We start from the raw sequence: 27,941 nt of genomic DNA on the forward strand, positions 1-27,941 counted from the left end.
TGCCTAACTTCCACAGCGAATGGGCGCCCGCGAAATAATTCAGCAGTCCCGGGACAGCAGCGCCTCCTACAGGTATCTCCGGAAAATACCCAGAGCTGCTCCTGGTCCCTGGGGCCCAGCGGGAGACGAGCTCCCGGAACCCTACTAACTTTTCTTGCGAGTTCACCAACAACTAGCAGGAGTCGGGCCCCAAGGGTCGCCTACCTGCTGATGTACCCATCGCGGTCGCCGTCGCAGGTCTGGAAGAGTCGCCGCATCCGCTCCTCCTCGCCAGTGCTGGACGTGTCGCTGCTGCCACCGCTGCTGTCGCAGGCGCTCGCAGCCGCCATCGCGCACCCGCCCTCGGGAGGAAGAGTAGGACCGGCACAACGCACCGCCGCTGGCAGCCCCGAACCTGCCCGACGACAGAGCATGCCCAGTGGCCGCCCTGGCGCTCCCGGCGACCGATTCCACCTCTCCGGGTTTTGCCCGGGCTGGGAAGATGGGTGCCCCAGAATCACCCAATTGGCACCTGCGGAACGAGGATGGCTCTGGGAATCTGGGAGCCCAGGGTGCCTACCTGGACGTCAGAGAAGGCTCCGCGGCTCCTGATACTTGGAGACGGTTCAGGCAGAAGCGGGGTGTTCTCCTGGAACTAGTGCACAACAGAGAAAGTAGAGGATTCCTTTTTGGGGAGTGGGGTGGGGCGCGACTCTTGTTGCAGGATCAAAACTGCGTGCGATCCCACTTTCCAGAACGTGCTGGATTCCTGACTCCATCACCGGAATGAGACCCAGACAGGCTGGCATTTTTATGTTTTACACCTGACAAGCAGCCTGACTCAGCCCATATTTGTCTTCCACTGGGGCAGTCTGCCTTTTTCAGTAGGACCTTTTGCTCTTTCGGTCGGTTTTTAATAGCTGCACTCTGCTGGCTGGCTGCACTTGCCTTTATCCTCACCACTTTAATACATCAACACTGAACACAATGGATGCTTGCACTGGATCCACTCTACAGATCTAGACAATTCCTCTTTTTTCACCAATCCTATGGCTGGAGAAGTAGGTAAGGACTCCATGGGTTATGGGGTTATCTTATGGGTAAAGGAGATATGGCATAATAGGGCAATACTTAGCTTCAGCCACATACTTAATGGATACTAATCCTATCTGCAGATAGGACTTCTGAGGTATTAAGGCTTGCTCCAAGTTCCAAGCCTTGGGTCAGAGCAGAAGCAAGCCTAGGCAATCTTAACTCCAGATCTGGAGCCTCAAACAACAGACTAACCCATCATAGCAAAAGGCAAAGGAACCACAATGAAACAATTTGTGGTTTAGGGAATGACTCATTATTATGTTTCAGGCTTTCTGTCAGAGTTCTGTGAAGTCCTGAGGTGGTTTAAACACATGCCCAAAGATTCTTTGGTGCATTTCCCATCAGAAGGTGGAGTATGTGGTCACTTGAGCCTGTCTGGTTCAAAGTAACTGCCTTGACTTCTGAAGCCAGCTTTGAAATGGTAGTAGATTCTACCTGGCTCTCTTTTCGGATGCTGCAATCTGCTTTGAAAGAATTTTGGCTGCACATAAGCTGCTGTATGGGAGAATCCATGCAAAGAGACCATGTAAAAACAAAAGAGATGTCAAACGGCCTCCAGATATTTGAGCCTTCTCAGGCCTGGGGCCAGACACCAGTGAGATATGATGCTTTCTCTAGAGATTGCTAATCCATAAGCAAAACCAGAGCCCATCAGAACTCAGCCAACCCTCCAGAGCTATGATAACCATAAAAGGACCATTATGCTAAATCACTGAATTTTAGGGTGATGTGTTTATTCAGCAGTAGGTAGCTGGAGCAAGTTTGTCTATGTTGGGACTTTCTACAGGGTCAGCCGGAAGGGTCTCTGCTCACTTTCCATTCTTTTCCATCCCACCTACCTAGTTCTACTTAGGTTCTCTTTAACTCGACAAATTCCTAGCACTTCAAGAGTTTGGGTCGGAATTTATAATCAGACACTGGGTGTGTTAGAAATGGGTCTGGGGTCTCAGAGAGTAACCACATAATTCCAACTCCTTCAGCAAGGGAAAAAGTTTTCCTTCTGGACTGCAGAGATGGATCAGCAGTTGAGAACATGTGCTGTTCTTCTGGAGGACCCAGGTTTGGTTCTTAGCACCCACATGGTAGCTTACAACCATCCTTGACTCCAGTTCCAGGGAATCTAGCATCCTCTCCTGGCCTCAGTGGGCACCAGTCATGGCATAGTACACATTGATAACACACAAGCCAAATACTCAAACACATGAAACAAACAAATACGCCTTTTTGAAAGGTTTTATCTCTGCAAAAGGATGTGGGCACACTCAGCAGGGGTCCCTCAGGGTTTCTATTCTTATTGCAAAGGGGTGCTGCACCACTGTGAGTGGTCAGACCTTAGCCTCATACATTGGCACAGCTGATAACTGAAGCACAATTTTTTAGACTAGGAGGCAGCCTTGAACACATACTTCGATCTTAGAAAATGCTGGCTAGAAGAGGACTTTTGCCAAATAGCATCTTTACAGACATCTTTAAAGGTGACTCATTTAGCCCTTTGATTAAAAAGGATAACATATTTGATTAATATTCCCCACAAATGGACTATCCCTTCTGAAAAACTTTGCAAATATACCCAATATGCTTAAAAGGTGCTACCAACATCATAAATATTCTTATGGCAAGTCCATTCTTATATAAAATTTAAACGTTTTAGGTTTCCATTTCCTTGGGATAAAACCTTTGTTAGCAAAACAGAAGTTGTTTACCCTCATGTCCACCTTGACATTGTGACTTGAAATTTAAAAACATTCTTCCTATGTATAAAATGTACAAAGGAACCTGGAAACCCAGGGATTTTCCCAAAATCTGAGTGGATGTTTCTATAACTTCATGTCTACAAAGAGTGGAGGTTTAAGTTTCAACTTTATTTCTAAAATATGATATCTCCAAGATGACAATATTTCTAAGAAAATAATGCTTTTCTTGTTAGACAAATAGCTCTTGAGGTTTACATCTAAATAATTTTGGTTTAAACCTGAATACTCTAAAAGAGTATTTTGACAAATTTCCTAAACACCATTTTCCCACGCTTGAATAACTTAGAAATGGTTAAACAAATAGGTTCAACTTTTCAGAGAGCTCATTTTGAGTTGACACAAAGCATGCAAAATTTATGCTGAAAAGGTTATGAGAGAGGGTGATATTTGCAAGATACTGAAAATAGAGATGTCATATGAATATAAAGATGATAAATATCAGGTAGAAACTTGGAACGAAAGCAATAGCCACGGTCATAAATCTAACAGTGCTGTTTATGTCATAATTTCAAAGATTCTATGTATTATCTGAAATGGGTGCATCGCTCAACTTCCCTTTCCTTCACTAGTCCTGTTCTTCTTCTCAGATTTTTCTAGGTTATAATTTCCTTTCATATTTATGTAGCACACTTTAATGTGTTTTGCTATACACACTGCAAGATACAGTGACTCATTTATCTAAAGTTCCCCGCTAAAGGAAGCAAACAAAACACTTCGCAAACCTAATTATCTCCTGCTTATGCTTCTGAACTCCACTTAAATGAACCAAAACTACATGCAAATGTTGGAGTAGGGCTCCCTGGAGCCGTCTACCCACCTTCTCTCGAGAGTGTATCTTACAAACCCCACTAAATCCCCATGTCCTTTGAGAAGTCACCTAATTCTTCTAGGGTTTTCTTAGCTTAAGCACACAGCTTGTAAGGAAGGATCCTATGGTGAAATTTTAAGTTGTCCCCGCCACCTCTCTTGCCCCTTGGGGTCAATTATTAAATGAGGCTGCAAATTTCTGAGAGAAAACACTAAAGTAAAGTTAAGGAAGCTAAATCCACCTTTATGGAGTTCTTATCACAGTTACTGATAACCTTTGAAGCTTCCTTAATGCTATCTAGTGGATGCAGGCTTTGACCATCTTGTTGTGTGGGAGGTGGCTGAAGAGCAAAACCATCCAAACAGGCTAAATAAGATGCCCAAGTTAAGGCACAGCTGGAGAGGAGCTCATAATCACCAGTCAAAACCAAGGTTGAGTTTCAGCAACAAGATGCTAAGAAGTAGGTGTCCTGAGTGTTCCCGCCTACTGGAGGAAGCACAGAAAGAGGGATGAGAGTAAGGGAGGAGCCGCACTGTGATCTGAGCCTCAGAGCACCCATATCTGATATGACAGAGAATTGTCTTCTGTATTTTAGGTTAACTTACCTTATTTTATGTGTATGGGTGTCCTCTGTCTCTCTCTCTCTGTCTCTCTCTCTGTCTCTCTCTGTCTCTCTCTCTCTCTCTCTGTCTCTCTCTCTCTCTCTCTCTTTCTCTCTCTCTCTCTTACACACACACACACACACACACACACACACACACACACACACAGTGTTCTACATTATGTGTGGTTCCCACAGTGGGCAGAAGAGGGTTTTGGATCCCCTGGAATTATAATTACAGATGGTTATGAGCCGCCATGTGAGTGCTAGGAATTAAAGCCTGGGCCTTTACTGAGTAGCAAGGGCTCTTAACCACTGAGACATCTCTCCATCTCTTTGAGAGAATTCTAAGACAGTTTGGATTAGTTTTCTATGGCTGTCACAACAAATTTCCAGAGAAAATTTTATCATTTTTTAATGGGCGTGTTTCTTGTTTTCCAATTCTGGAGGCCAAAAGTCTGAAATGTGTGTTACTGAGCTAAAATCACAGTGTTGACAGGACATGTTCCTTCTGGAAGCTGACACAGACAGCCATTTTCTTTTCCAGCTGTTAAAGGCTGTTTGTTTCCTTGACGCCTATTATCTTCAAAGACAACTGACTTTTCAATGTGATTCACTTTTTTTTTTAATTTTTTTTTTATTGAGAAAAGGAGAAAAAAACATAAACAAAAAACAAGTTTCCACCTCCTCCCAGCCTCCTATTTCCCTCCCCCTCCTCCCACCCTTCTCCCCCTCCCCCCACTCCTTTCCCCCTCCCTCTCCAGACCACAGAAAGGGCCCCATGAATTCTGTTCTCACCCAAATCGACGAGACTGTGTATACTTTAAGGGCAGCTGACTAGCAACTTCAATTTTATCCGCAGTTTTGCCATATAGGTATTCTTATAGATTCCAGGATTTAGGATGGAGATGCCAGAGACTGCACCAATCTGCCTAACCTACCAAACTGTCCTTCACTGACGTGGAATGGCTAGGCTTTTACATGTATATATCAAGTGATTACTGGACAGAGATCCCTGAGACACTAGATCTACAGTGTGGGGAGGGTGAAGCAGGGTTCCCAAGGGGTTAACAGCTGAGGGATCTTCTAACAGCATCCCTAGCAGCTGTGGCACAAGTCCTTTCCTGAAGGGAGAGCTGTAGCACAAATTCTAGTTGGTCTTAATAGTAAAAAACCCAGAGTCAGATATTAGAGGGTAAAGGCTGAAAGAATAGAGAAGCAGAGCAGTCAGCCACTAGTTCTTACCTTTACCAAATCCTCAGACCAAAGGGCAATTCTGTCTCTAAGAATCTTCAGACTTAGTCCAGAGCTCTGGTCTCCTCCTGCCTTATATTCCTCTCTCTGCCCAGCCATATCACTTCCCATCTCCACCTAGTGCTGGGATTAAAGGTGTATGCCAGCACTGCCTGGCCTCTATGGCTAACTAGAGTGATTAGCTCCACACTCTGATCTTCAGGCAAGCTTTATTTGTTAGATCATAAACAAAATAACACCACAGAGCACTAAATAGAACATCTTGCCATAGTATAATTTTGTGGTGGTTTGAATAAGAATGGCCCCATGACTCAAGTGTTTGAATGCTTGGCTCACAGGAAGTAGCACTAGTAGGAGGTGTGGTTTGTTAGAGTGGATAGGGCCTTTTTGGAGGAAGTGTGTCACAGTAGGGGTGAACTTTGAGATGTTATATGCTCAAGTTATGCCCAGTGTGGCACACAGTCTCTTTCTGCTGCTGGAGGGTCAAGATATAGAACTCTCAGTCCCTTCTCCAGCACTATGACTGCTGTGCACTGCCATGCTTCCCATCATGATGATAATGGACTAAACCTCTGAAACCTTAAGCCAGCTCCAATCAAATGTTTCCTTATATGAGCTGCTGTGGACATGGTGTCTCTTCACAGAAGTAGAAACCCTAGTTATGACAACTCCAAAGCCCTGTCAGTCCACTTAAATGGGGACAGAACTATTCCTAGATTTTTGTGGAGCTTACTTTTTTTTCTGGGGGAGATGTTTTTTATCAACATTTTTTAAATTTATTTTTATTTCATGTATATGCATATCTCCACATATGTATGTGCACTATCTGCATACCTGGTTTCCAGGGAGACCAGAAGAGAGAATCACATCCCCTCAAACGGAAGTTGCAGATAGTTGTGAGCTGACACATGGGTTCTGAGAACAGAATTCAGGTTCTCTGTAAAAATCACAAGTGCTCTTAACCACGGATCCATTTCCCCAGCTCCTAGGACTTTTAAAAAATAATGAATTGTGAACCCAAGACTCTATAAATGCTAAACATGTACTCAACCTAACATGATGCTACACACTCCACACCCTTCTTGGAAAATCTTCAAAAAGAACGTTTAGTAAGAGAAGAATATATATTCTTCTATAATATCACTTATTTCACAGGGTTTGCAAATTATTCATATATCTTTGTCATTGCTTCAGATACTGGGGACCCAACTGATACTCACTGTTTTCCTTCAGCACTGGTGAGTCTTGACAAAGCTCACTTTCAGAAAGCTGGTTCGGGCTACTTGACAATTGGCACAACCCAGATGTTCATCTCTGCTGAGGCTGGGATTGCCACACATGCGCATCTCCTCTGAGAACTGGATGAGAGAGTACCAAGAGTTACCCACATCAATCACCTGGGCTCTAGATGTGGTCCTCCTTGACTCTATTTGCCCTTGCCTGTAGCTCTGTTCCTCTTCATGACCAGGCGATTGATGACTTCTGGATGGAGGAACCTGAAGCACTCGAGGGGTATCTGTAGTATCTGTAACTCTTGCTGTATCCTTCCTTGCTGGAATGTGAGTAATTTGGACCTCAGGGCATCAAACCCTGAACCCAGAGTTTCAGTGATAGGAGGCATAAGTTTATCAAATGAATAGAGGGAATTTAAGATAAAAGTGACCACTCCTGTTTCTAACTTCTGGATCACAGACCAGTGCAAGCTTCATTTTGAGAGCATAGCATGAGATAAGGATTTGGGTTCGTGGTATGGTCTGTGTCCTGCAAGATAATTTATCTTCACCACGTATCAAGGCAGGAAAATACAGGGAATAGTTTAGCAACCAGAACTCCCTCGGCTTAGGCTATACACACACCCTCCTTTTAACAATGCATTTGAAAACCTTAGAACATCACCTTCATGTACTATGAACCAACACCCCTATTCTAGCAATGCACACAGAAAGCTATTAGCAATCAAGACTCCACACACAAAATTGAGCTGCATGTATGTTCAACATCAAACAATGGAATATGTTTCTTTTCCCGGAGATAATCATCAAAAATGCCCCTTGGTGGACAATTTCTATTCAAATATATTTCAAAATACATCTGGCCTAGACTGGTTTGGTGTACATGTCTGTAAAACAGAGATTACAATATCATTTATTTCAAAGGGGTTTGTAAATTATTCATATAAACCACATTGCATCACTAGAAAGAGCCCAGTGGAATTTATATATCATGAGTTTTATTTGAAACTAGATCAGCTTGTATGTCACATTTTCATGACTTTTATTGTTTGAAATCAGCTGTCATCAGTGCTCTCTTTTAAAATATTTTCTATCCTTTTAAAATTTAGCACGTGTAGTGTTTTGCCTGTTTGTCTGTCTATGCACCATGTGCATGCCATGCCTTTAGAGGCCAGAAGAGGGTGCTTCCTGGACCTGGAGTTTTGTGGTTTGAATGAGATGTTCCTATAGTCTCAAGCATTTAAACACTTGGTTCCCAATTAGTAGTACTATTTGGGTAAGTTTAAGGGACGTGGCCTTGCTGTAAAGTGTGTTATTATGGGAGGTTTCCAAGCCGAGCACTATTTCCAGTGTGTACTGTCTGCTTCATCCTTGCAGAACCAGCTGTGAGCCCTCAGCTTCCTGCTCCTCCCACCGTGCCTTTCTTCTGCTATCACGGACTCTAACTCTCTGGAACCATAAGCCCAAATAAACCCTTTCTTCTGTAAGTTTCCTTGCTCATGGTGTTTTATAAAAGCAATAGAAAATTAACAAAAATAAATGAATGGTGTTACAGATGATTGTTAGCCATTATGCGGGTGCTGGGAGCCAAACTCAGGTCCTCTGCCAGAGCAACAAGTGCGTTGAAAATTGCTGAGCTGTGTCTCCACACTGATGGTTTCTCGTCTTATTCCTAGGCTCAGAAGTAGGAAAGTGGTTTCTTCTTCTGTAGCAAATAGCACAGGGGACAGGTAGACTGGACTGAGTGAACATGGCTATGTGTCACCACCACTTTCTTCGTACTCCTGTGATAATGGGGTTTCCAACCCTCTCCACCTCTCTCTAGTTTGGTGGGCCAGCCATGAACTTTGTGGCAGGTAGTTTATGTTAGTCAAATTCAAGTCATTCCTAGCCAAATATTATGTCTTATGTGGTGGTTTGAAAGAAAATGCCCATTAAAGGGAGTGATACTATAGGAGGTTTGACTTTGCTGGAGTTGGTATGGCATTGTTGGAGGAAGTGTGTCACCATGGGGAAGTGGACCTTGAGATCTTATTTGTTCAAATTTTCAAAAGTGTGACACTCAGACTACTTCCTATTGCCTGCTGTCGGAGCCCATATGTGACTCAGTTTCTATCTGGAGTAATTTCTGACTTAAAGAAGTCATTTGAATTCAAGCTTGCCTGCTCTACTTTTTCTTATAACCTTGAGGGCTATGAGAGACTTCTGATTTAGCCCGAGAGAAAAGAACACTCTATCCAGTAGACCGTATACTGCTGACACAAACCTCAGGAACATCAAGATATAAAGTAAGGCTGCTTCCAAGCAGTAAGCACCTGCTGGAGAGGAGGCTGCTCACTCAAGAACAGGAATGGTCTGTGGATGGTAGGAATAGTTTAGCAACCAGAACTCCCTCGGCTTAGGCTATACACACACCCTCCTTTTAACAATGCATTTGAAAACCTTAGAACATCACCTCCATGTACTATGAACCAACACCCCTATTCTAGCAATGCACACAGAAAGCTATTAGCAACTTAGGTAGGAATGGTAGGAATACTGACTGAACGTCTGTGCTATGCTTTGTTCTGCTTTTGTATATAAGCAAGTTCTGAAATAAACACGGGGCTGTTTGGCTGCTTCGGCATGACCAGACAGATCTCCTGGTTCTATCCTGTCTTCCGTATCTTCTGACTTTTCTTTGGCCTGGAGGATCTCCTCTCCAGGAACCCTAGCTGACTTTGTAGGAGCAGGCTCAGACAGCCTGCAAGTCAAGATGTAGGACACTTGGCTACTGCTCCAGTACCGTGTCTCCTGAATGCCACCATGTTGTACCATGATGATAATGGACTACACCTCTGAACTGCAAGTGAGCCACCTCAATTAAATGTTTTCCTTTATAAGAGTTGCCATGGCCATCTTCCCAGCAAAAGAAACACGAAATGCAAAAGATAGTTTTCTACTACCACCTTGTGGTAGACCTATAAATGCCTATTTTTAGGTTACTTGCTATAAAGATAGAAGAGTTTGTAAATATTCGTGCAAACCAACAGCATATACATTTTGGTGTGTCCATCATTATATATACATCACATGAAAGTGTTAGAGGTGATTTTACAATTACTTAAGCCTAGGGGAATAAGAAAATTTGAATCAGATTTAAATAGGGCAGGGCTTAATTTCCCTGAGAGTATTTCAGGGTCCTTCAGTTCATACTTAGATTTGCCTCTAACATCTAAAGGAGTTGTTACATATCAGAAACAGTGCGTGTCTGATCCTTTGCTGTCTATACAGATCAGTGCCAAGTCACTCATTGCTTATTCCCAACTACAAGATTTCTTCAGGCCCTGGTATCTGCCTTTGCCAATGCTAGACCCCTCTACTGATGCTTATCACAGTGAGTCCCACCTGCCTATACATATCCCACCATTACTCTTTCTTGGGGGGCGGTGATTACTCCGGGAGTGTGAACAGCATCTGTTTTAGCTCATTTTCTCTTCATAATATAAGACTGAAAAACCGGATCCGTTATAATGAAAAGAGGTTCTTTTTGGCTCAAAGTTGTGTTCTCCAGCCAAGGGGCCAAATTACATAGGATTGTGGATGACTGAAAGCAATGCAGAGAATCACATGACAAGAAACAGGAGTCCGGCCCTCCCGGCCTGAGGCAGGTCAGGGAACTAGCCCTGAGGTCATAAGAGTAGGAGCGCTGCCCCTGCCCCTCACCAGCGGCTGCACTTGGAAGAGTGGCCCCCGCACCTTGCCTGGGCAGCACAGTACAGCTGACCTTGTGGTTAAGTGTGGGACAGTCAACCCAGAAGGTTTGAAAGCAGGAGAAACGGCCCCACCCCTTGCTCATTGCTGCAAGGGCTGAACTAGCCTGGGAAATGCTGGAGAGCTCACCCTGGTGGTGAGGATGGGGGAGAACTGGTGAGCTAACCAACCTGCAACTACCCAGGTTCAGAACCTGGGTTGTGAGTTGGCCCACTCCAGCATCCACCCCACCTATGATCTGTGGGTGCACATGAAGAGACTGGTCCTGCAGACCCAAAGCTGCAGGATCTTCATGACACAGGACAACAAAAGGATATCCAAGAGGATTCCCAGTGAGGGCTCAGCATCAATAACATAGCAGAAGCGAGGGGGGTGGTGGTGGTGCACACCTTTAATCCCAGCACTTGGGAGAGAGAGGCAGGGGATCTCTGTGAGCTCGAGGCCAGCCTGGTTTTCAAGAGCTAGTTCTAGGAGGGGCTTCAAAGCTAGAGAGAAACCCTGTCTTGAAAAACAGGGGTTAAAAAAATAGTAGCAGAAACCAGAGGCTTGAACCAGACCAATGTCTCTTTGCAGCATTTGCAAGCAAAGCTATACAGAGAAAAGGGCTTACTGTGTGACTCAGTGTGTCACACTGCAGCTTTCATTATGACATCTTTTCTTCTTTTCCTTTCTTAAATTTTATTTTATTTTGTGGGGGAAGTTGTAGGGCAAAGGGAGGATATGAAGGGATGGGGAAATGAAAGGGATTGAGAAGCATGAATGTGAAATATACAAAGAATAAATAAAAGAAAGCTAAAAAGGAAAAAAGAAAGAAAGGGGGAGTCTACATGTATGCTTAATCCTCCTCCTGCCTTGTTGTGGTTAGAATGAAAAATGTCCTCCATAGGCTCACCCATTTGAACATTTGGTCCCCAGGTTGTTTTGGAAGTTACCAACCCTTTATGAGGTGCAGCTTTGCTGGAGGAAGTGTATCATTCAGGGTGGTCTTTGAGGGTTTATAGCATTGGCCTCACTACCTACTCTGTTTCTCTGTCTGCCTCTTCTCTCTCTCTCTCTCTCTCTCTCTCTCTCTCTCTCTCTCTCTGCTCTCTCTCTCTCTCTCTCTCTCTCTCTCTCTCTCTCTCTCTCCTTCCTGTATGTGTTTGAGATGTAATCTCCCATTTTCTGCTCCTGCCATTATGGCTATCTAGTCCTCTGGAATTCCAAAGCAAAATAAACTCTTCCTTGAGTTGCTTTTGGTTGTGGTACTTTTATCTCAGCAACAGAAAAATAAAATAACTAAAGCATGTCCATTCCCCGACCCTTCTAAAGCCAGCAGTAGTCAACCTTGGCCGTCTATTTAATCCTAGTCACTTGTAAAGGCCCGACCTCTGAACATTACAGTTGGATTTTGTTTCTGTTGTCTTAATACCTTGTAATGAAGATGAAACTCCATCATGAATTCTAGTGGTGATGACACACACCCAAATCCTAACAGCAGCAAGTCCTTATGAGTTTCTACATTGGTTTTTGGCCCCCCAAACCCTCCAAAATTTTTGTTGTTGCTTTTCCTAATGGGACTCTAGATCAGGGTGCTTTTTAGTGACTCACTTGCCCACTATTATGTGACTTTTCTCCTTCAAGTTTTAGGGAGCCAACACCAACCTAAGACATAAATCCTTAAAAATAAAAGACCCCAAATGATCTACCTAAACAAGAAGGGGTTGGAGGGGTTTTAAAAAAGTGGGTGGTCAGGGGACATAACATGGAAGAAAATATTTGTAATGAGAGTAACTCCACGGCTAGGCTTCTCCTGGTCCCAGCCCCTACTAGGCCTGAGTTCCAGTAAAGTTTCAGCTTCTGTTTCTGTACCATTAGGTCTCAGTTTCTGTTTCAGTTTTAATTTCTGTACTGTGTTAAAGCAGGAAGAGGAGCCCCAGCCAATCATGTTCAGGATGAACTAATCCAATCCTGGATGCCTATAAAAGAAGCCTGCATGCTCCATTGGGGTCGTCAGCATTCTGTTGTGTGGCTGACCCCTGCATGCTGGAAGAAACAATGTTCTTGCCAGTTGCATAGGCGATGGTGGTCTTTGTTTTGTGGGGTGATCTGATGTGAGGACGCTAACAGTAACAGAAATAACAAAAGCAGTGTGGTTCTATCTTAAGAGTTTAACTCTAACAGGATAATTTCATAGACAGAAGAGAACCAACTTTCTAGAGTTCTCTGCTATCACATGCTGTTATGCAACGAATCAAACCTAAACTCATTGTAATATGCATTTTATTTGCCAGTGTATTCTGTGAGAAAAAAAAAACAAAACTTGGGATGTGTGGCCAGGAGAGCCTTTTGATCTTACCTTGAATTATACATGTGGCTGCATTGACTACTCCCCTCTCTGCAACTTGTGGGAGGCTCTATTTTTCTAATATGTTGTCTTCCACATATCTAGTCATTGGTGCTGACTAATGGTGTGTCATAAGCCTTTGTGGGCTAGCCTCGGCTCCTTTACCTGGTGGAAGCAGAAAGCCTCACAGTCAAGGAGGGTAAATACGAAATCCTAAGTATCATTCAAACCTCTGTTCACTGATGTCATGCTGGTGAAAGGTAAGTTCAGAGTCTAAGAACAGAGTCAGTATAAGTATAGAAAGATACGAGCACAAGGAAGTGTGATTCATCAGGAGTAATTCATGCAACAACTGCGGTGTTATAAACAAACACTCCCAACAATCTCAGCGGCTCCCACAGTCTAGTGTTAGTTCTCACTCAGATCAAACTGTGTAGGTAAGGAGACTCTATCACGATCGTCACGGAAAGCAGCATCTTTCTAAAGGGTGTCTCTATCACTGTCTAAGAACTTTCAGCTGACCAGGAAAAGCAGAAAATGGAGCAATGATGGAAGGAAAGCCCAGAAGTGGTGTATGTTGTTTCCACCAGCCTTCCAATGGCTGACACTCAGTCATGTGGCTTACAGCTAACTGCTAGGGAGATGGGGTTAATAAAATGTCCAAAGACAATGAACACATTTGTTGGTGACCACTGCAATTTGTTGACATCATTAGCAATGTCAAATGAAAATTAAAACCCAACCCAAACAAAAAACATTATTTGGGGCTAAGTTCTTGTACCAGAATCCAACAAACCAGAAATCAAGAACAAATAAAGTTCTATGACACCAAACTGAAGCTATCTTATCCTCTGGTTTTCTGAGAAATCCTGGGAAAGAGAGGGGAAAGAGAGTCAAAGAGAGAAGGGAAGAAGAGGTGGAGGAGCAGGAAGGAGAAGGGAAAGCAGAGGTGGGGAGTGAGAGAGCTGGTCAACAAATTTTTCAGTTGGCCTGTGAAAATTTTCTCTAATCCTTACCCTAAATCAATCAAAACAAAGGAAAAGGAAACGCTAAAAGTAAGGCATGCCTACAACCCCAGCAATCAGGAGGTGAAGATGGAGGACTATGAATTTGAGGCTAGCCTGCTCAACATAAGACCCTGTCTTAACAGAATAAGTAACAAAAATAAGCCACCTTGTGTGAGCCAGTCCGTATTCTATTGTTGCACGCCTCTTTTTCTGTCTCAAGGCAAGTCATTTTAAAATGACCAATCTGTTCTTTGTTTCTGCCTTCTCCAGTTCTTCTGTTTTCATAAAACAACATCTTCTATGTTATGAACCAAGATTTTGCCTGAGTCTAGAATCATAAGAAAAATTAAAATCTTTATAAACAAAATGGTTGTAATTTTTTTCTTCTTGCCCCACATATCCCCCAACTAAGAAAACCAGGATCTACTTAGTCTCCACCACCAGGATCTGTCACTGAGTCACAGTCCTTTAATCATGCCCAGAAGTCCTACCTCGTGGTAAGTTATGCAATGTGTAAATATGTACGCTGTGTGTCTCCACCCACATGCTGTATGTAAAATGATAAGCAGAGCTAGAATACATGTATCAAATATCCTTTTTGAATTCCTATCTTAAAAAGAGAGGAACGTAAGACACAGTAAGCACTCAGTGTCCCACAGACCTTCTGTCACACTCCTGGGCACACATGCAAGAGGCCTTTCCTGTGGTGTGATGGTTAATCTTGACTATCAAGTTGACAGGATTTATAATCACCTAGGAGACAAACTCTTGGCATATCTGTGAAGGCATCTCCACAGAAGTTTAACTGAGTTGGGATGACTCACCCAAATGTGGGCAGCACACACCGTTGGCTTCGGCCCTACACTGATACAGGAGAAAGCGAGTTTAGTGGCAGCACTAAACTTCCTTCCTATACTGTGCATGGGAATGTGACCATTCACTCCTGTCACAACAACACAGCTCTTCGCACAGCTATGCCGCTCTGTGGCGTGATGGACTATTCCCTCAAAAACAAACAAACACAAAAACCTATTTCTGCCAACGGGACAAGCAAGGTGACATTCGTGCTTAGGAGCTTAGAACTTTTGGCAAGAGCATATAAGACCCTTTCAAATGTGGCAAATGATACATGAGATTAGAAAGCATGTCTATGTAAAGGACAACATCATGTTTTAAATTATACTACAGAGGCATCCTTGTGAAATTCTCGGAGGAAGACTGCCTTCTCCGAGACAAAAGCCATCAAAGCAAAACCAAACAGAACAAACTTGCGCATCTGAGCAAAATGAGGGTGAAAGCGTGACCCAGGTTGTTTCACCGAGGGTCTTGAGCGCCATACTGAGAAATTCACGGCTTGTTCCAGCTGCAGTGGAGAGCAACTCACGTTACTACTCGCTGCCTCCTATTTTGAAAAAAAGAAAATGATCACTTTGGTTGCTCTCTGGAGACTGACAATAGTAATACAGAGTGGAAGCAATTTAGAACATTGGAATTAGATTTATGTTAGCAGGATGCTATTTGAGTCAATGGGAGTTCTCATAATCTTCCTGACTGTTGAGAAGGTTCTATCTTGCCACAAAACATTGCTGTTCTCATTGCTATGCCTTCTGCCTCCACGATGGGCTGGCTGTTCCTTCAAACTGTGAACACTTAATAACTATCACGTAATCACGGAAACTATCACGTAAATTACTTTTTTTTCCCTTTTGGGTGTTGTTACGCGCAGTTAGGGTTGCCAGGTGGAACTCAGCTAAATCTTTACTTCAGATAACCACGTTTTCGTGTGTCTCAGAACGAGAGATACATACTAAGGACTTACTCGTTATTCAGAATTAAGCCAGTTGATTTACTCATCGTACTCTGTTCCCACTAGAACATGAATCCCAGAAAGGCGGGAAAACCCTTGCTTCAATGCATTCGTTTTGTGAATCTATCCTTGGGCAAGAAGCCCGCTCTGAAGGAGTGAAGCATTAAACGAACGAGGGGGTAACTGAATAATGAGTCCTCCAATTAAATTATACTAAGAACCAAAGCCTCAGGGGCGCGAGAACCGCACCACCCCTCCTGGGACCGCATTCCCTAACGCAGCACCCGCCGAGCCAGCGGCCGGGAGTCCTGGGGTCACGCGCGTCGCCCCTCGGTGACGTCATCACGCGCGCGCCCCGGGCTTCCCTGGGCTTTCGCGGTGCCGGCGCTTTCGCTTCCCCGGCTGCCGTGAGCGGAGCTCTCCCGCTCACCGCCCGCGGCGCTGCCTGCCTGCCTGCCGAGTGGTCGGTCGGCCCCGGTCCCTCAGGCTCTCTCCGTCTCTGTCACTGCCCGCTGGCAGCAGGCCTGGCCGCTCCCACGAGGAGCGAGCTTCTCCTCAGGGCCATGTCCAGGCCGAGCAGCGTCTCGCCGCGTCCTCCGGCTCCTGGCGGAGGCGGCAGCGGAGGCGGCGGCGGCGGCCCCGCTTCGTGTGGTCCTGGAGGCGGCGGCCGGGCCAAGGGGCTCAAAGACATTCGTATCGACGAGGAGGTGAAGATCGCCGTCAACATCGCTCTGGAGCGCTTCCGATATGGTGACCAGCGAGGTGAGGCTCCTGACCGGGGACCCGGCCGCCTGACACCCGCCCCCCAGGCCCGCCCCGGGCTGGGCAGAGGAACCTAGGGCCGGGCCGCAGAGGTGAAAACCCCGCGCCTGTCGCCCGACTCTCGCTCTTGGAGTGGGATGCTTTGTGGGTCTGGCGGGTTATGGAGCAGGGCCGGTGAAGGCAGAAGGTGAAAAGGTTGGGTTGCTCCCGGGTGGGAGTTTCTCTCTTCTCCTGGGTACTTTTCTGCAGCCCTAGGCTAAGTCAACATTTTTTTTAAGGAGTTAATAAGCCCCTACCATCATCATCAACGTCCCCCTCCTCATTATTATTGAAAAGGTGTAGCCTTACTTTAAGCTGCAGAATCTTCAAAGGAGCGGGAGGAAGTGGAATAGATAAGTAAAAATACCGGCAATATAAAGGGCTTTTTTGAAATTCTAGGCGCATCATATCGAACACAAATTAAACTTCTTTTGACATTTTAAGCGTGTTTCACACCTCATCAGGCTAGAGACCTATTTGCCGCAGTCCTTATAATATAGTACTGAAGTGACCCGTAGTGGCTTCCTAGCTTAATTCTGATTTGCTGGCTTAAATAGGAGACCTCTTGCTGATGAGGCTTAACGGTTGAAAAGGGTAAACGAAATGATTTTGAACGTATATTTGACAGAAGCAATGCCTTGGCGAAATGTCCCAACAAATCCAATGCGAAATAGTGAGTAGGAGCACTGCACAATTTTAAGAACAGAGACATAGGAGTTTCGGCTTGAGAATTCCTAACGCTTGAGCTTACATCATTACTGAAGGAAAGAAATTGTGTCAAGCAAACCAGGAATAAGTTAATCAGATATGTCCTTAGTTATGCCAATTCAAGATTTCAACACAGATGAATAATCTTTGGTGAATTTTAGAGTCATTTATTATATATAGGTTTTTGTCCATAGCTTAAAAAGTAATTAATATCAGATTTCTGGGCTGGAGAGATGGCTGAAGAGTTAAGAGCACTGGCTGCTCTTACAGAGGACCCAGATTTGACTACCATCACCCTCATGATGGCTCAGAACCATTGAAACTCAGTTCTAAGGGATCTCATACCTCTTCTGACCTGTGGACGCTGCACACATATTGTGAACATTTATATATGCTCAGACACACAATACACACACACGATTAAATAAATATTAAAAATTAATATTAGAATTTTATTAAACATGAGGTACTGAATTAATATATTTTCACGTGGATGCATAATTTGACTGTATACTTACATGTAGTCTTCATGTTTTACACCTATAATTATCTCTATGTGGAACCCTTTTTTCCTGTGTAGAAATGGAATTTCCTTCTTCTTTGACCAGTACAGAAAGAGCCTTTATTCACCGACTGAGTCAGTCTCTTGGTTTAGTTTCTAAAAGTAAAGGGTAAGTTTACAGCTTTTCTTATTTTTACAAAGTTATGTACTACAGAAAAGGATAAATACGTCTGATTACATTTAAACCATTATTTCTGTTTTAACTTCTGTGTTCTTAATTATAGGATATGTAGATAAACTCATTTAAGTCTGAACCAGGGTCAGCTTTTCTTTAGACCCTCTTGGTGAAAGGGAGCGGGAGGCTGCAGAATGGGTCAGAGGTTTGCACAGTGGTAGAAATAACAAGTGAGACCCAACCTCAACTAGGTGAAAGGAGAGCAGGAACTCCAAATAGTTGTCCAGTGACATCTATGTGAACCCCTGAATTTACATATACTCAAATAAGTTTGAAAAAAAAATTAAATTTAAAAGTGAATATAGCTTCCATTATTCATTTTAGGTTCTTTACTATTAGACTGGTAGATGGCAGATTTGTCAGAAAAATAAATAAGTTTATTTATTTATTTTAAATTTTATTTTATTTATTTATTTTGAGACAAGTTCCTCTGTGTAGCCCTGGCTGTCCTGGGACTCACTCTGTAGACCAAGCTGGCATCAAATTCAGACTTGCCTGTCTCTGCCTCCCAAGTGCTGGCATTAAGGGCATGTACCTCTACACCCAACTGTGAGAAAGGGATTGATTTATTAACAGCTGCATATAACATATGCAGAGGGAACTTCTTGAAGACATGACAAAGGATAGATCCTTGAATGAAAAGTTGCAAGTTATGGGAAGGGAGCATGGGATATAACTGTGAGAATTAGAGGTTTTGTTTTTTTTTTTTTTTAAAGCAAGTTTTGTTATACAGGCTCCTCTGGTACTCTTTCTAGGTTAAGTCTACAGTAGGCCTTGCAATTGAATTATGTAGGTGTTCCTGGTAATGAGTGTTGAGTGATAGATTTTCCTTGGGGTGATACAACACATGCACCCTTATTCACTCAGGAAAAGAATCTAGGACAGACTAAAGATTGCACTGAAGTCCAGCTTGGAGACCCAATGAAGGTTTCTTCCTTTAAAGAGTTATTATTTATTTTTATTTTATGGTTATGGATGTTTTGTCTGACTGTATGTCTGTGTACCCTGTGCATGTAATATCTGGAGAGGCCAGAAGAGGGTATTGGATCCTTTAAAGTTGGAGTTACAGATGGTTATGACCCACCATATGGGTGCTAGGAACTGAACCCCAGTCCTCTGCAAGAGCAGCAAATGCTCTTAACCGTGGAGCCGTCTTTCAGCACCTTTAATTTTTAACTGACAATAATTATGCACACACAGAGTATAATGTGATTTTTTATCCCATGTATACAGTAGGGCTATTAGGGGAATTAGCACATCTGTTGTCTCACAGAGTTTCTATTTCTTTATGATGAGAGCTTTTAGGGTCCTCTGGTAACTATCTAAGAATGTATACCTTCTTGTTAACAATGGTTGGTATTGTGCGACAGAGCACCAGACTTACTTCTATCTGTGATTTTATGTGTGTTTTTGAATGTCTTCTTTTCCTTCCTCCCCTAACATTGACTTTGAATTTAGTTAACTTACATTGTATGTGTTTATATTTGCATGTGCATGCCATGGCTGTGAATGTGGATGTCAGAGGACAGTTCTCAGGAATACATTCTCAGTTCTTTCCTTCTACTGTGGGTTTGTGGGGTTGAACTCAGGTTGTCAGAATTGGACAAGATAGCTTTTTTTTACTCACTATGCCATCTTGCTGGTCCTCAACATTTACTTTTATGCTTAATAATTGCATATGAGATTCTCTCTTATTTTACAACTTTCGTAGGAAATTCACTTATCTAACAGCGCTCTGTCTGGACAGCTGGTTTCTAATTTTGTTTGGGAAAGGGGACTTCTATATTTTATCAAAGCCATAGCATCAGGTATGCTGGAGAAGATACATGATGAGTGGATCTCAGTGTTTTAGTGTTCATATTAATTTCATTTTATTTTCCTTCTCACAAAGATGATATTTTACCCCAGATATCATGTATATATCATTATCTTTGTGTTGCCTAATGTATAAGCATGAATAGTAATTACCAAGGATAAAATCTTTATCAAGTTCTTATCTTTCTATTATATGTGTTGAATCTAAATTTTCAGTGATAATTTAAACTTGAACCTGCTTAATTTGAATTATTTTTATACATAGAGGTGGCCTGTGTTAGGGTAGTTTCAGTTTGATCTATCAGTTTGGTTGTGGACTTCAGGAAAGAGTAGTATATTTTACTCAATTTTGTAATCACAGCTTCTACCAGTATCTGACATATATTTATAAATTATGGTTGATATCAGAGAAAAAATAGTTAAAGCTGAAACATAAATGTTTCCAAGATAATTTTTCAAGAAAATGAAAATGTCTTGATACCACAGATTTTGTTAACGAGCATACAGTGTTAGAGAACTAAAACAGTGTACTTTTGGTCGTATGGTTAATTAACTGAAGAGTAGTACTGATAAACGTCAGCCTACGGACTTCTCTCGTGCTTATTTCCTCTCTGTAGTTAGGAATTTATGAGATGAGCAGCCCTGAAGAGTGCGTAGTTGCTTCTGTGCCAGCTGAAGTTTCAGACATTGCAGAACAATACGAGGGAAGAACCTACTGTAGAGAACATGCTTAGACTTTAGTAGTTCCACTTCACTGTGGAAATAAAAATTTCTAGACCAAGTTATATTTTATCCCTTTTTTTTTTTTCCTGATTCAGAGTCTCAGGTAGCATAGGCTGACCTTGAACTCCATGATTATCAGGCTTTTACCTCCCACGTGCTCGGAATACAGGAGGGTGTCATCACACCCAGCTAGTCTAGACTGTTCTTTATCCCATTATTTAAGGCATTACTAAGCACTTAGAGAGTAGGTGACAGCATTGAGAACTTATCGTTCACTGTGGTATTCAATGAGGAATGCAGACATTTAAATGTTGGTAAGGTAAGAGCTGCTCTTAGACACAGCTAGAACTACAGTTCTTTACATTTATGTAATCATTTGTGCATGTGAGGGCTTAAGCATGCACACACATGTTATAGCACATGTGGTCAGGAGCCAACTTGTGAAGTTGATTCTCTGTTCATCATGTGGGTTCCCAGGATTGAACTCAGGTTGTCAGGGTTGACAATGAGTCTGCCTCCCGAGTGCTGGGATTAAAGGCATGCAGCACCACTGCCCGGCAAGAAATGATTTTTTTCATATTTACTTAAAGCCTGCTCTGTGACAGATGCTGTAATTTATATCTCTCTCCTTAATAATTTGAATAATCCTTCAAAATAGGTGTTATTAGCTTGGGCTTAAAACCAGGAACTTGAGCTGAAGAGTATATCATAAGCTTTGGGAAAAAACCTTTTCACTTATAAAGTTTGTGCTTGAAATAATCATTCGCAGTGCTGTGTTACACAGGTTCGGTTCGGCTGTTAAAAGTGGCTCTTTTAACAGGCTCTCCTGGGAATGAACCATTACTAACACACCTCAAAGCATGCTGTGGGCGTGCTAGCATCAGCCATCTGCTATCACCTTTTCAATATCGTTTAGATCCCCCATCTTTATATTCCTCCCAGTATGTATTAACTGGTGATGATTTATCTACCACAGTGAATGAAATTCAAATTTTAACATTTTTGGATGCATTAGACTTTTACTTTTGTTATTGCTTATATAAAATTGGGTTTGTAGCATTTTGATAGTTTAATTGAAGATAACTCTTGTGACTGCTTAATTTATCTTTGTTGATTGGGGGAATTTTAATATCTCAAAAACTTGGGCATATGTCATATGTGAACAAGTTGACTATATATAGTAAATAAATTATTTCTATTAACATTCAGAAAGGGAGCCAATAGGTACCTAACTGTGAAGAAGAAAGATGGATCAGAAACAGCCCATGCAATGATGACCTGTAATTTGACTCACAATACAAAACATGCTGTTAGAAGCCTAATTCAGAGATTTCCTGTCACCAATAAAGAGCGTACTGAACTTCTACCTAAAACAGAAAGAGGAAATGTGTTTGCAGTTGAAGCTGGTATGTATTTTCTGGGAGCTTCCTTTTTTACCCTCTTATTTGGTGATTTTTTTTCTACTTTAAATTTGTTTTTTGAAACTAATATGGTATATTTTTTCTAGTTTTAATGTATTAAATGATAAAGAATTATGAAAAATTTGGAATAAAGTGTTAAGGCATATTATGCAATCAAACCAAGACTTTTAAAGATTGTAGTAATGACTACTGTTCATTGAACAATTCCCATCATGTGCTTAGTGGTACCCTCACTCCTATAGCCGCATAGTAGCAATCTTCGAGAGGTCAGACTGTGAGCCATGGAGAAGCTGGAGCTCAGAATGGTGAAACGATTCCTTCATGATTACTCAGCTAGCCAATAAACGCTGAGATTCCACTCCAAAGTCTGGGGCTTTTCTCAATTGCTGTCTTGATAAGTACCAGTTTACACTGGGGCTTTAGTTTCTGCTAAGGGCTGGGGAAGAATCTTCAGTATGTTAAATTATTCAAAGATGGTATATAAGTTATAAAGTGAAGCCATAATTTTATTCAGAAAAATACCTTTAAAAGTGATGAAGTTATCTAACTGCCTAGTGTAGACTTTGCATAGTTATTGTTTTCTAAGATATAGGTCTGCATCTCATAAGCCATACATGGCCATAGATATCAAAGAACTTCTATTTATCTTTTAAGTTTTGATTGTTTTGTCATGCTGTTTGACTCATAGGTGCTATGCAAGCACACTACCATTAAGCTATAACCCAAACCCTAAAGAGAGTCTCTTAAGTGTGGACACACAAAAATAGTTTGAGCTGTTTGGAGAATACATTCTTTATGACACCTGCTAAGTTTTATGTGGATATTGGCCAAATGCTCTTTTGGAAAATTTGTTAAGCATTAAAACTTTGTATTTGCAGATAATATTCTATGAATCATTTAGTTGTATATTTATTTTAAACTCATTTTAAACATGTAGACTGTTTTCTTTTTTGTAATGTTGCATTATCTGTAACAGATTTTATAATGTACATTATTTCCTGCTTAAAATTTTAATTTTCTCTGACATTACTGATAGAAACTTATAGTAAATCTGAAAATAATTTATGTGATTAAGATTATGGTTTTTTTTGGTGATTGTGGAATAATTAATTTTTATTCACTTTAATTTATTATGCATTGGAAATACTTTTGAAAAAGACTTGCTGTGTAATTGATGCCAAACTCATAGCCTATAAAATGATACCTCCAGGAGGGCAGTAGTTGAGGCACTGGGTAGAGAAGAAACATCCAAAAGAAGCATATGAAATTATATGGTGGTCTGGAGAGATGGCTCAGTGGTTAAGAGCACTGTCTGCTCTTCCAGAGGTCCTGAGTTCAATTCCCAGCAACCACATGGTGGCTCCAAACCATCTGAAAAGAGATCTGGCGCCCTCCTCTGGCGAGTGGGTATAAATGGATGCAGATAGTTGTATACATAATAAATTAATTTTTTTTAAAAAAGAAATTATATGGCTTCATTTTCAATGTATTGTTTCAATGTAGGTCATAAACTTTCTGTTTATTCATTTTTGAAGAAAACCGAGAAATGAGCAAGACAAGTGGGCGACTTAACAATGGCATACCTCAAGTTCCCGTGAAAAGGGGAGAGTCCGAATTTGATGCTTTCAGGCAGTCTTTACCAGTTTTTGAGAAACAAGAAGAAATTGTTAAAATAATAAAAGAGAATAAAGTAGTTTTGATTGTAGGAGAAACTGGGTCTGGAAAGACTACACAGGTTTGTTTTTTCTTTGTTGTTTATTGAAGAAAATATAATTCATTCCATTTTATAGTTTTATGTCAAATTTATACTATGTGTTTAAAAAAACTGGCTATTTTACTAATAGTTATTTCATACATAAATTGTTACTGAGTGCTTACAGAGAATTTATAGAAAGGAAATCTTTCAAATTATTACTTTTTTGTTTTGTTATTTTTGTTTTTTGAGTTTGGGTGTATCTATGGAGTCCTGGCTGTCCTGGAGCTCACAGAGATCCTGTCTCTGCCTTCTGAGTGCTAGGATTAAAGAAAGGAGTGTGCTGCCACACCCTGCCTTTATTAGTTTTAAATCAGCGCCTTTGGTTTTAAGGAAACAAAAGTTTTATGTGATTTATTATATTGGAAGGAGGCTGTGTCTGGAGTTTAGATTCCTGTAATTTTATCAACTAGATTGAAGACTTCATCTGACTTTGTAACCATTGTGAGCTTGTTTCCATTTAGAAAATGGTACTGATAATTAGTTCATTTTAGGGTGAGGTTTAGAGATAATCTCTACAAAATGCCACATAATACCAACTAGCACCTAGTGTTAAGATTTACTTTAATGCTAAAGATTTTTGATGTTTCTGTTCTGTGAACCACAAAGCTAGACAGAATTTAAAGAAATCTATTAGCCTATTATTAGTCTATTATTCAGGGAACAAGATATTTTTGAATATTTCCCTTATTTATATTCATAATGTAAGTGATATGGAGGCTATTACATAGGAATTGAAAGAATTTTTTATTCATCTTTTTGTTTGAGAATTTCATGCATGCATTCCATGCATGTTGATTCAATTTACCTTTCTCTCCCCTTATCCCTTGCCATGATTTCTTCCGAACTTCATGAACTCATAAAAAATCCACTCAGTTCACTTATTATGCCTCTCAGGGGCTGTATCCCTGTCTTTCCCTTCACCAGCAGCCACCAGTTGCCGATAGCTCCTCAGCTAGTGCTGGAACTTCCTGAGTCCTTCTTCTACCCATGCTGGGATTTTGTGCGGATCTTGTGCAGATCCTGTGCAAGCAGTCACAGCCTCTGTGAGTTCGTGTGTACAGTGGCATCGACATGTGAACAAATGCTGTTTTGCTGTAGACATCTGCTGCCTATGGCTCCTACAGTCTTTCTGTTCTGTTTACAGTGATTCCTGAGCCCTGGGGGAAGGGATGTTATAGTGCTGTCCCATTTAGAGCTGAGCATTCCATAGTCTCTTATTCTCTGCACATTGACCAGTTAGAAGTCTCTGTATTAATTACCCTATACTGTGTAATGAAACTTCTCCGATGAGGGCTTAGCGATGTACTGATCTATGAGTATAAAGTTAAGAATGGGGAATTTGTTACTATATCCATTGAGCAAAATAATATTACTTACTCAGTATTATTCCCTAGGGCCTATATCCTAGCCTGCTCCAGGGTTTTGGCTCAGTTAACAGTACCAGGTATGAGTTCTGTCTTGTGCAGCAGGCTTTAAATCCAGTCCGAAAGGCGTGGTTTTACCGCAATAATAGTCACACCACTGTTGTTCAAGTGGCATACCTTGGTAGGCCATAGCTATTATAGCTAGCTCACAGGGCTCACATCTGGTTAAGACTATTAATTATTTTTCTTCCCTAGTAGTATGCATAACACCTTCAGCACTCTGTAAGCTAGTCAGTAAGGAGGATGCTTCCAGGTTAGTACCAACTTGATGTTTCATGTCCTGTGACTCAAGTATGTGATGTTTTCAGCAATAGGCTCCTACCAGGTTCTGGAGGGTAACCAAGAATAGTGGCAGTAGTCTGTAGTGTTTGGGTCTAGGGGACACCACTGACCAACAACTCAAAAAGATGTAACCTTACTGGCCTTTTTTATTTAATAGCCTTTTGTGTCTCCCATTATAGGGCAACTCCATTTAAATTCCTTTCATATAATGTGTATGGATTTTCAGCAAGCTCCTACAACAGTAGGTTCCCATGTGGCATTTTTAGGTCTTTAGCATTAGTTATTTCTTTCCACACTCTCCTCTACCGTGCCTTCTGCTCTCTTACACCAGTTGAATTCTTCCTATTTCTTTATTCCCCTTTCCCCCTGTATTTTGCCCCCTTCCCTTGAAACTACGCACCCTCATTGCCCTTAGTTTCTTCCCTTCTGTTGGTATTTCAATTTAGACACACTTCAGCTAGTATACATGTATGAGAGAGAATTTACAACACTTGTCTTTTTGGGTTTGGGTTATGTCAGTATCATTATGTACCACATGATTACAGTGCTCACAGAGACCAGAAGAAGGTCTCAAGTTCTCTGGGACTGGAGTTATAGGTAATTGTGAACTGCCATGTGGATGCTGGGAATCGAATGAACCCAGATACTCTGGAAGGGCAATGAGTGCTCTTAACTACTGAGCCGTCTTGCTAACTCCAATAAGATTTCTTATTTTAAATATGTATGACACTCCTGAATTTTATTATGGGAAAGTATTTGTAATTCTAGGATTGTGAGTATTTTTGTCTTCTTAATTTTCACTATTAAAAAATCATAGTGGAACTTTGTCATTTCATTGTCTTTATAAGATAATTTGGAGGGAAGAAACAGTAGTGGTTGTTACTATCCAAGATTCATTTTTTAGTATAGTCTGGTCATTTTGGCTTTCAGAAGTATTTGAAGGTCTTCTTTACCTTGAGTATTTTTTGTTAGATTTGATTTAAAATATTTAATTTAGTTCTCAGTGTAAACAATCTCTTCAAATTCACTTTCTCATTGGTATTGGCAGTTATGAGACTTACTGATTTGAAGATTAGTTAATGTCTTGACATGTTATGGACTTTGAAATTTGATTTGTGTTGATATTTCTGGGTATACAAAGTGAATGCTATCTCATAATGATTTAAAATTTTTATTTTAGATTCCTCAGTTCCTATTAGATGATTGCTTTAAGAATGGCATTCCCTGCCGAATATTTTGTACTCAGCCAAGACGATTAGCTGCTATTGCTGTGGCTGAAAGAGTTGCTGCCGAGAGAAGGGAAAGAATTGGTCAAACAATTGGTTATCAGATCCGATTAGAAAGCAGGTAAAGACAGTCTTCCACCATTCAACACGCTTAAAGCTGGCTAAATACATACATCTGACTAAAATAGACAATTAGATGATGAGGTTAAGTGGAGGGGGAAGTGTCAAGGGTCCCACCTTTGGACAGAGAACACAAGCAGTGAGTGACTGTGGGGAGAGGGAGATTAAGTAGTTGATTTTGAAACTATGAACACATTAACAACAAAATTGGACTTAGCAGATTGTGTTTAGCTATTTGTACACATGTATGTAACAATAATAAAGAATAAGGGTGTCTGATTTGAGAAAGTGTAGGAGACTGCTGGGGAGGAAAGGGCAGGGAGAAGTGGTTTAATTATATTTTATTTAAAAATAAAATTAACTTAAAAAATTACAAAAAGCTAAACAAAAAGTTAAGTGATAATTTTGCTACCAGTAAATCTATATTCAGATACTGATTTTATATCTAAACTTACTGAGGTTTTGTGCACCTGAGCTATAGATATAAACCCTATTACAGTGTTATGATCAAGTACAAGCTGCTTGACCTTATTGAGACTTTGTCTTATAAAACGAGCTACTAGGCCATCTAATGTCTAGGACATTAGTCTATTGAGAAGTTTGGATAGGAACTCAGTAAATAATAGTGACTCAGTTTTAGTGAAATAATGTGCAACTGAGTATCCCTTATCCAAAATGCTTGGGATCATGTGTAATCAGATTTTAGAATTTTTTGGATTTTGGATATCAGTGTAAACTTTACTGGTTGAGCATATGGAATGTTCAGCTAGACACTTGGGAGTTTGAATTTCCAGACCAAGGATGCTTAGCCTGCTGCAATACTTACTAATACCTTCTTAACAAGTATTAGCATTTCTTGGTTTGTAGCAATGACTGAAAACTTTTTTTCCCTTGTAATTTTTTTAACTGAACTAAAATTTTTAAATTTTTAACACACTTAAGTTCTTAAGTATATTGCTTACTTAATTAAAAGCTGTTTTTGATGAAATTTGTGATTGTCAGGCATATATATGTATTTTATGTAACTTTTCTAACAAACCACATGTAATAGTACACCAATAATATTCATAATAATATAAATATTATTTGTATTATTTGCTAGAGTGTATATGGTAAGCATTTAAAGTAACTATTTTGATTATGTAAAAGATTTGTAATTGTGCACTTTATTTTGATTTTTAAATAGGGTTTCTCCAAAGACACTTTTGACATTTTGCACTAATGGGGTATTGCTTCGTACATTGATGGCAGGTGATAGCACATTGTCAACTGTGACCCATGTCATTGTGGTAAGACTATTGTTAAATTTGCC

General features: G+C 41.1%; 2 protein-coding genes across 3 annotated transcripts in view; one reads left to right on the plus strand and one right to left on the minus strand.

The window, feature by feature from the left end:
• LOC121442232 (colorectal mutant cancer protein) overlaps positions 1 to 513 on the minus strand; it is a 368,334-nt gene extending 367,821 nt beyond the window's left edge. The window contains exon 1 of the mRNA XM_041643697.1: positions 205 to 513. Within this exon, the coding sequence (XP_041499631.1) occupies positions 205 to 413 (209 nt within the window). The 5' untranslated portion in view covers positions 414 to 513. The remainder of the gene's footprint in view (positions 1 to 204) is intronic.
• Positions 514 to 16,005: 15,492 nt separating this feature from the next.
• LOC121442257 (3'-5' RNA helicase YTHDC2) overlaps positions 16,006 to 27,941 on the plus strand; it is a 62,506-nt gene continuing 50,570 nt past the window's right edge. The window contains exons 1-6 of one of the 2 annotated variants that reach the window (XM_041643733.1): positions 16,006 to 16,378; positions 17,706 to 17,796; positions 21,610 to 21,806; positions 23,357 to 23,556; positions 26,464 to 26,630; positions 27,816 to 27,918. In XM_041643733.1, coding sequence (XP_041499667.1) covers positions 16,180 to 16,378; positions 17,706 to 17,796; positions 21,610 to 21,806; positions 23,357 to 23,556; positions 26,464 to 26,630; positions 27,816 to 27,918 — 957 coding nt within the window. In that variant the 5' untranslated portion in view covers positions 16,006 to 16,179. Of the gene's footprint in view, positions 16,379 to 17,705; positions 17,797 to 21,609; positions 21,807 to 23,324; positions 23,557 to 26,463; positions 26,631 to 27,815; positions 27,919 to 27,941 lie in introns of those variants that run through there. The other variant, XM_041643734.1, reaches the window with a different exon arrangement.

This window comes from Microtus oregoni, unplaced genomic scaffold (assembly GCF_018167655.1).
Source record: "Microtus oregoni isolate MIOR12 unplaced genomic scaffold, Mior012 000088F_ref0000325, whole genome shotgun sequence".
In the NCBI taxonomy this organism is placed as follows: Eukaryota; Metazoa; Chordata; class Mammalia; order Rodentia; family Cricetidae; genus Microtus; species Microtus oregoni.